Source organism: Eubalaena glacialis, chromosome 16, assembly GCF_028564815.1.
Source record: "Eubalaena glacialis isolate mEubGla1 chromosome 16, mEubGla1.1.hap2.+ XY, whole genome shotgun sequence".
NCBI classification, from domain to species: Eukaryota; Metazoa; Chordata; class Mammalia; order Artiodactyla; family Balaenidae; genus Eubalaena; species Eubalaena glacialis.
Window position 1 is genome coordinate 68,659,233 of NC_083731.1, and position 9,246 is coordinate 68,668,478.

General features: G+C 39.9%; 1 protein-coding gene across 1 annotated transcript in view; it reads left to right on the forward strand.

Moving 5' to 3' along the window:
* GTF2F2 (general transcription factor IIF subunit 2) overlaps window positions 1-7,878 on the forward strand; it is a 143,882-nt gene extending 136,004 nt beyond the window's left edge. The window contains exon 8 of the mRNA XM_061170685.1: window positions 7,325-7,878. Coding sequence (XP_061026668.1) covers window positions 7,325-7,444 — 120 coding nt within the window. The 3' untranslated portion in view covers window positions 7,445-7,878. The remainder of the gene's footprint in view (window positions 1-7,324) is intronic.
* The last annotated feature ends 1,368 nt before the right edge of the window (window positions 7,879-9,246 follow it).

Consider the following 9,246-nt stretch of genomic DNA (forward strand, 5'->3'; position numbering starts at 1 on the left):
CAGGCCTCCTCTAGTTGCGGCGAGCGGGGGCTACTCTTCGTTGCGGTGCGCGGGCTTCTCATTGCAGTGGCTTCTCTTGCTGCGGAGCACGGGCTCTAGGCACGCGGGCTTCAGTAGTTGTGGCATGCGGGCTCAGTAGTTGTGGCTCACAGGCTCTAGAGCGCAGGCTCAGTAGTTGTGGCACACGGGCTTAGTTGCTCCGCAGCATGTAGGATCTTCCTGGACCAGGGCTTGAACCCATGTCCCCTGCACTGGCAGGCGGATTCTTAACCACTGCACCACCAGGGAAGCCCTACGTAGAGTTTTTAATTAAGCAGTAGGCCACACAATTTATATTTATTCTGAAAAATGTCATTATTCAGAAAATCTCCTTCTCTACCCTTCCAGTCCCATTTAATTTTAAAGGGAGGTAAAAGTAAATGTTTAAGCTCATTAACTGCCTTCTCCTGATTTCTTTATTTAGTCCCTGAGCAAGCTAGAAGGAAGGACTTGTTTTAAGCTTGCCATCCTTATGGGAATTATCTTGGGGAAGAAGTCATGTTCTTTTCATTGGTCTCTGCATAAGAGAAAACATTACACTGTGGATTTAGATAAGTGTTTGAAGCCTCCTGGTTTCTCTAACTCAGCAGGGCAATTGAGATACCAGAGGATAAGCCTGTGGCAGAAGACTTCATAGTGCCAGCCTGGCTGGCCACCTTCAGTTCTGTATTGCAGCATTAGAGAGCCATTCCTTTTAGCATGTCCCAGGACAGATATTCTAATTCCATCATATTTTCCAGTCCATATGGACTGATCCACAGAGCTGTCCGCTGTTAATTGGAAATGTTACTTTATCCATGGTAATTTGGTAATAAAAAATGGTGTTATCTTAATTTGTTATGAGCTGGAGAGGTCTCCTTTTTTTCCCATCAATTTAAAACCTTATTTTCAGTACAAGTTAGACTTTTTTTTGTAAGTTACAGTTCAGTGGATTTTCATATGTTCACGTAGCTGTACAACCACTGCCACAAGCAATTTTAGAATATTTTCACCACCCCACAAAGAAACTCCATACCTATTAGCAATTACTCCCTTATGCACCCACCCCCTCTCCAGCCCTAGAGAACCACTAATCTATTTTCTGTCTCTAAAGATTTGCCTATTCTGGATGTTTCATATAAATGGAATCATATAATATGTGGTCTCTTATGACTGGCTTCTTTTATTTAGGCATAATGTTTTCAAATTTCATCCATGTTGTGGCATGTATCAGTATTTTCTTCTTTTTTATTGCCAAATGGTGTACCATTATATGGATATACAACGTTTTGTTTATCCATTCACCCACAGATGGTTGTTTCCACTTTTTGGCTACTGTAATAAAGCTGCTATGAACATTATGTACAGGTTTTTGTGTGAACATATATTTTATTTCTCTTGGGAATAGAATTGCTGGGTCACTTGGTAACTCTGTTTAATCTGAGGAACTGCCAGATTGTCATAAATCCTTTTTTAATCCTTAGCCAGCAAACCTTTTATCTACTACTGCCTTAAAGTAAAACGTTACTATCTATTCCAAATATTTTAAGGGTGAATAATGCTTCCTTGTTGAGAATACTAGCTAATTTTCTAAAAATTCTTTATGGTAAAATATATACCTAAAGCGTCTCTTTGCTTGCCATTTAATTTCTAGCAATATTTTCAAGTGGACTAATAATAACTCTGCCAATTGATATCTTCTTATTTTTTGTACATTCTAAACTACTTGTCACACCAAATGCACTAATAGGTAGTTTCCATGGTTCTAAATGCAAGAATTCATATTTATATTTTAATAGGAATTTTTTTCATCTTCATCAAGTTTTAGATATCTTTGATTGTATTTTCCTAGTTAACATTTTTAACATTAACTATATGAATATATGTATGTTTTTTTCCCCCAGTTGGAAGCCATCATATCCCAGCCTTGGAATACCTTGCAGTATTCCAAGGTTAAGTTATGTTTAGCATACAAATAAACTAATACAGTTTAGAAAGCATGTCTTTAAACAGATAGTTAAAATTAAAAGTTTTGGCCCAAAGGAAGTAAACTTTATCTGAAATATGGAAGTACGTGAATCATTTGCCACTGCTGGACAAATGAAATGTTAACTAAAAGTAAGATGATTTACCAGCACACGAATATTAATGCAGTAATAAATTTCTTCTTTAGAATTTGGATTAAGCCATAAAGTAGGGCTGGGGGTGGGTAGAGTTTGTGGCTTGGCCATTTCATTACCCATCACCTCTCTGCTTCTTAGAGTTTTACAAAGGGAGGAATGCAGCCTGTGGGACCCTGAGAGGAGGACAGGGTGGAGACCAGCATAAAAACAGAGGTGAAACCAGAAGGAAAAGAGGAGAAAAGTGCTGAGATGGCCCATGTTCCGGAGATGCCCTCAGTATCATCTTCCCTCTCCTGTTCACAGTTCTCTCTGTCTAAAGGAATGAAACATAGGTTGCCTTTGGTCACAGCTTATGTATAATGTGTAGTTTGTTTATTTTTTTTTTAATGAAAGAATTTTGTGCCTTGGAGCCACTAACATCTTCATCAGTAAGTCCTCTGTTCTGTTAACCTTGTTTAAAGGAGTCACAGTCAGTCACATGAAAATCACATAAATATGAAGTGATACTCTGAAATTATCACATAACTGATCATGAATGCCCTTGCCGCCTGGGTCACTTTATAAAAAGCAGATAGCAGTTTCCCTTTGGTGACTCTGTTAACCAGTGCCATCTTTGGTATTGATTTACATGATGCACATTTGTTCCAACCTTTTTGGGAAGATTTTGTGATAAGTCTAGTAGGGTTATATCTTTAGCTTATCTAAAGCATTATTATTTGGTGATCAGCTCTCTGTCAAAGATATATGTTTTTTTATCAACTTCTAGGAACTTAGTTATAGTTAGTTTATTATTATGTATGTTAATGCTTAACACTAAAATTCCCCATAAAATGAAATGCAGATAAATCTTTTTTTTTTTTTTAAGAATTTCACTTTTATTTATTTATTTATTTATTTATTTTTGGCTGTGTTGGGTCTTCGTTTCTGTGCGAGGGCTTTCTCTAGTTGCGGCAAGCGGGGGCCACTCTTCATCGCAGTGCGCGGGCCTCTCACTATCGCGGCCTCTCTTGTTGCGGAGCACAGGCTCCAGACGCGCAGGCTCAGTAGTTGTGGCACACGGGCTTAGTTGCTCCGCGGCATGTGGGATCTTCCCAGACCAGGGCTCGAACCCATGTCTGCTGCATTGGCAGGCAGACTCTCAACCACTGCGCCACCAGGGAAGCCCCCAGATAAATCTTCCATTTGGCTGGCAGAGCAGTAGAGGAAAAGATGATATGGAAAATGGCAGGGGTGGAAGGTGGTAAGGAGGGAGAAGAAGAGAGGCTAAAATAGTAGGCTACTGTGCCTTGTGACTCTACATAGGTTTGTCTTGATCTTGGGGGAGAGATCAGGAATTTGATCTGTGAATTTCCAGCTTTTTGGCCACCACAGTTTTGTCTTGATCCACACATGCACACCACATCCTACTCACTAGACCTCTCTGCTCCAGTATGTGCTTTGCCTTTCCCTTGCAAGGAAGCTGTAATGTTCTATCCCCTTTTTCTCTGCATTCAGGCTTGCTGTAAATACCCTCCCACACATCTCTTTGATGAAGAATTGCTGGACCTGAGCCAGTTTATTATTTCAGATCTTGTTCTGCAGAACTGCCCACAGTTGGTAATGAGAAATCTTTCCAATCCTATGTGACATAAAGGTGATCTACTCAGTTCTGGAATCTGGTGTTTAAAATACAAGTGATGAGGCAAAAGATTAAATTGCAAAATCAGTGTTTAGAAATAGTAAGAGGAGAACTAGTTTCCCTTGATCCCTGCACAGAATTGCCATTCAGTTCAAATGATCAAATGTACATCCTCAAAGAACCTAACATCTTGACTCCGGCTGGGTTAGGTGCCCCTTCCAAGTGCTCCCATAATGTCCTGCGTGTATGTCCTCTTACTGTGCTTCTGTTTTAGTTTATGATTGCCTGCTTATATGCCTTTTTTTCCCCCATTTAACACCCTGATCTTAAACTGTGAACTCTGTGAGGATGACAGCAGACTGTGTGCCACTCAGCCTGATACTAGAATAAATATTAGTGTGATGGTATACATTTTTTAAAAGGAAAGTTAGATTACCAATTAATCTTCAATCCTGCTAAAACCTTTAAAATCTCCACCTCAGTTGGCTTTGTCTCAAATAATATTTTAGCACTATAATACAGATTTTAGTAGTAAATGTCATTCAGATTCAGGTAATACAGTTCAATCAATTTTTATTTCTCAAACCGGGTCATTGCCCTATATGTTAATGAGATGAAAAATGAAAACAACTAGAATTAGAGGCTTATTCCTTTGGGCCTTCTAAGTGATCTCCCCACAGCCAACCACACCCTCCAAAACCCTCTTAGCTCCTTACTCTTAAGCACACCCAGTTCACTCAGCATCAGTGCGCTGCAGCTCTGATGTGCAGTCGGGCCCTCAACCTCAACATGGTTGAGGGCTCTCCCTGAAGCAGGTACAGTGTGAAATGTAGATCTAAGAGGTAGGGCTGTTAGGGAAAGTTTCTCTGAGAAAGTGACATTTGTGCTGAGTCTGAAAGGATGAGGAGTTCAGATCTGAGAGAAGGGGATGAGCATTACAGGGAAAGGGTAGGGCATATGGAAAAAAACCAAGGGCACGCAGACACAGAAATGGCAAGTGCGCGTATGGGGAGGTATTAGAGAAAGAGGCCAAAGGGAAAAGACAGACCTGAGTGGATGCCTGTGAAAGAATTTGGAATTTAACCTGTAGGCCAAAGGGGAAGTCAGAGAAAATTTTTAATCAGAGAAATGACATAATCTCACTGTTCTCTACCTCTGTGTTTCCTTCAAGGATTTTCTGACCTTGTTTTTCTCTATTATTACTACCACTTTCTCTGCTAATGCTTTGTGCCAAGTTAATTCATTTAGTTATAGTAGAATGGTCTTAGGTTGCAGTTTGGAACACGCTCAAACTTCAGAAGTTTGCCCCTCCCTCCCCAAAAGATTTCTGTACCATGCTAGATATCGCGACCCTAATCCCATCTTGTTACCTGACAAATTGACAGACTGTGACTGTCTCATTGCATTCTTATTGTTAAAAAAGAAAAAAGAGTGACATCTTTATAAAAAACAAATACTCCATAACCTTATTATACTATTGATAGTTTAATAAAGTGAGGGTGGGCTATACATGAAGACAACTGAATTTGTACCCTTAAGACTTTCTTAATATTTTGTGTTTAACCCTTTCTAGGCTTTTCATCTTCTGTATCCAGATTATAAATGACCCTGCTAGACTTGAAGTGAAGAGCGTCTGTCAGGCAACCACCATGCTCCTGGCACTTGCTCTGTTCATTTTTGACCCATCACAGTGCATCCACAGTTGCATGATTGTTTGTGCCCAGGGTCTGGCCATTCTCACAATAAACCATTCTTTGGAATTTTACAAAGAAGTCATTCATGGCACCTAAACTGAAAATCAAAGCCCAACCCATCATTTTCCACTTATGAATCCTGTTTAATTAGAAAGTAGTTTACGAACAGTGTCCCATTTTTTTCGATGCAATCTAAAGTAGCAGATGGCAGGCGTGCGCATTACCTGGCTCTCTGAAGCTCACCTGAGTAATTCGCTTACTCATTTACTTGGGTGGGTCCTTCGGTGAAGACAGCTGCAGAAGGTGTGGGAGGCAGGCAGGCCTTCTCCTGGGGAAACCCAGGCCTCCTTCGGTTCATTGCTGCCACCTGCTGGGACCTGGCTGCCAGAATGGGGAGGCTGCTCCGGTGAGAGCTGAGCCATCCGGGGCTGTTTGAGGGACCCGTATGTAGTTCCAGTGCTAAACAGGTGGCCCTAAATGGAAGTACTTTGTCAACTGTAGAGCATTATACCAGTCTGTGTAAGGTGGTGTTAGGTGACGTTGATTCACACATACTCTTCAGCAACAGTGAGGCTGAGAAAACTAAGTAACACTTCGAGGACCCAAAGATGCCAGAATATTAGAGCCAGAAGAATCCCTTAAGCAGATGCTGTGGATTTTAGTGTAGTTAAATCAGGCTCCTGGGGGCTTGTGAAATGCATAGTCCCATGCCTGGCCCCGGAGATTTTGATTCACTAGCTCTAAAATGGGGCTTATCTCACAGGCTCCCCATGAGGTTCTGATGCAGATAGTCTAGCACCACACTTGAGAAAGGCACTGCCTTAAACATTATCAGGGTAAGAGCTTCTCAGCCATTTTTCTAAGTAGTGCCTCATTTCAGTAAATTCTAAAAATTTACATAATATTACATCTTCCATCCATGGGATGAGTCACTGTAATGTACCTGTAACTGGTTCTTTGAAGCACACACATAAAAATTATTGTTGGGTTGGTTGGTTCTGCAGCAAAAAAGAAAAGTCCGTTTTAAATGATTAACTTTTCTGTCTTCCCTATTGATCAGTTTATAGTGAAATGCTTTTTCACCTTGGGCATTGGCAAGCAAAGGTGGGGTTTGATATTACATTTGTCATAGCCATCATTTTCATGACTGTAGTAAGCATTTGGGTAATACTGAATTTTCAGGTGCCTGAAATACCGTAATGCAGTGTTCTGCCCTCCATCATCACTCACCTCTTTCCTTTGGTGGAGCCAAGCACAAGAAAGCTGCAGCCCCCAGAAGAAAAATAAGTGGCCCAATAGCAAGTTTGAGAACTCACCTTAGAACTGAGAATTCTGGATACCTATCATGTGCTTGCTTCATAGAATATTAATGTCCCAAAGATATATGTCATTTTTTTAATATATGCTCCTGCTTCTGAAACAACTGTTTCCAATCCAAGAATAACCCTATCTGACTGTGAACTCAGTGATGCCACTGAACTCAAGGGCAGATTACGCTTGGTATGCTGTGTAATCTTAATAAATTAAGCACCAGCAAATTTTCTAGTGTATTTTCATCTAGACTTTTTTTCCTTCTTTTTTCTTATTTTTTTTTTTTTTTTTTTTTTTTTAGCTCTCAAGGTTGCTGGCCTTCAGGACTTCCAACCCCTTTAATGCAAATGATCATATATTTAATGCAGTTTTCTTGTATTGTATGCATGGAATCAAAACAGCAGTTTATTGAACTTCTTTATAGAGAAATCTTGTTGAGCTTTCAGGATCATAATTTTTATTACTAATAAAAATGTGGTTTGGCGTATCATTTTATTTTAAATCTTGTTTCCTGCATTCATAATCTCATCTGTCAAGGTTAATTTGTTTTTGTTTTTCAGTCGTACCTGAAGGAAATCTTAAAAGAAATTGGTATTCAAAATGTAAAAGGGATCCACAAAAACACATGGGAGCTGAAGCCAGAGTACAGACATTATCAAGTAGAAGAAAAGAGTGATTAAGAAGACTCGAAGCCTGCCTGCTAACAGAACAACTAAAGAGTGATGCGCTAAGCAAACGGCCTTGATACGTGAATCCTTGAGCACCATCTGTTATAGGGGGAAAATGACTGGTACTTTAATTTCTCTAGGTAAATTTTTTAAACAATAATTCTTGTCAAGTTGCTTAAGTGATTTTTGAGGAAAAAGAACACATTTATTTATATACTTAATCAGATTATTCATGATGGGGTTGGGGGTTGAAGAAGGTTTTTCTTTTTAAATATTAACTTTTAAAATGTAAAATTAGGAAATGTTTTCTAAATGAGGACTCCCCGTCCTTGTTTCTCTCTGAGGAGTTGAGGTAATACAGATCCAAACTGAATGGCATAGCAGGAAAAAAGTAGTCAACTACAGAAACTCTCAAAAGGAATTAAAAACAGTTCCTTATTCTGAAATTGTCGAAGAACAAAGCTGTCTTTATTTTTTTTAACAGGTGGCTGCGTTGCATGTTCACACACATTAATGAAAGGAGAGCATTTATGTTTGTACTAAGATAGCTGTCTTCATCATTAGCTTATTTTACCCTAGCAATAGTGACATGAGAAATGGAAAAAATCATGGTCAATTGGTCTTTCTTTCTTTCTTCTTTTAAAATAATTAGAAATTGGGAATTCCCTGGCCGTCCAGTGGTTAGGACTCGGCACTCTCACTGCTGAGGGCCCGGATTCGATCCCTGGTCGGGGAACTAAGATCCCACAAGCCCCGTGGTGTGGCCACAAAAAAAAAAAAAGAATAAAATCATTAGCAATTAAATACGTTTCCAATTCAAGATATGTATCCCCCACCCAGATTATAAGTTTCTCAAAGACTGACTTTGCCCCCCAGCTTTTCCTGCACCCTCGGGCGTGCACTGAGCCTTACTGTTTAGAGACTAGATGCGGATTGTAGGGGTGAGGCTGATAGGTACAGACAGAAAGGTTGATGCCAGTCCCTGGGGAATGAAAGTGCTTCTTTTATCTTTCTTTTTAATTAATTTAAAATAAAAGCAATACATGTCCATGGTTAAAGTCTTTCTAGTACAAAATGTTATATATTAGGCAATCCAAAAGCATACCCATGAACAAGACCACCAGAAAAAAAGAAGCTTTAGCAAACTAAACACAATGAAAAGCGTCTTTTTTACTTGTTAATTTTGTCAGCTGCAACCAGGAAGCAGCAAATGCCAAAATTTGTTAATGCTATGTAATTAAAGCAAATCAAGGAAATAATCTATCCACTGAGATAAATATTTTCCTGTATTATTTGATTTTTAGCAGCAGAGCACCAGAATGCTGAGGCTGGGTACCACTGCATTAAGGAAAATGTTGTCCTTGCATTCCCACTGGAAAATAAAATTGATTGAGGAGGGTGGTTCCATTCCCTCCCCCGCCTTCAATTGTCTTATCCTGCCTTGTTGTGGGGCAGGAACCAAATGTTGTATCCCCATTACCTTTCAATTCCTAGTTACTTAAGCCTCGGTGTCAGAAAGCAGGTGGACAATGGTGTGATAAATCCGTATAGAGCTGAGAATTCTGGACACCTGTCATGCGCTTTGTTCATAGTATATACCTTCCCCCCAAACCTTGTCTTTTTGGAGGTATGGTACTGCCCTGAAACAGACCTGTGTCTCCTCTACCCCTGCCTTTTGTTTTTGTGGTGACAACACCTGCCAGATTGAACTTGCTGGCTGCTGGTAGTTTCCAGGGCAGAACTTTGTCTCATTTGAAGCTATGCTTTGGTATTTTCTGCAAACCTGGTTTCTTTAGCTTGTTTTAGTGACCTTG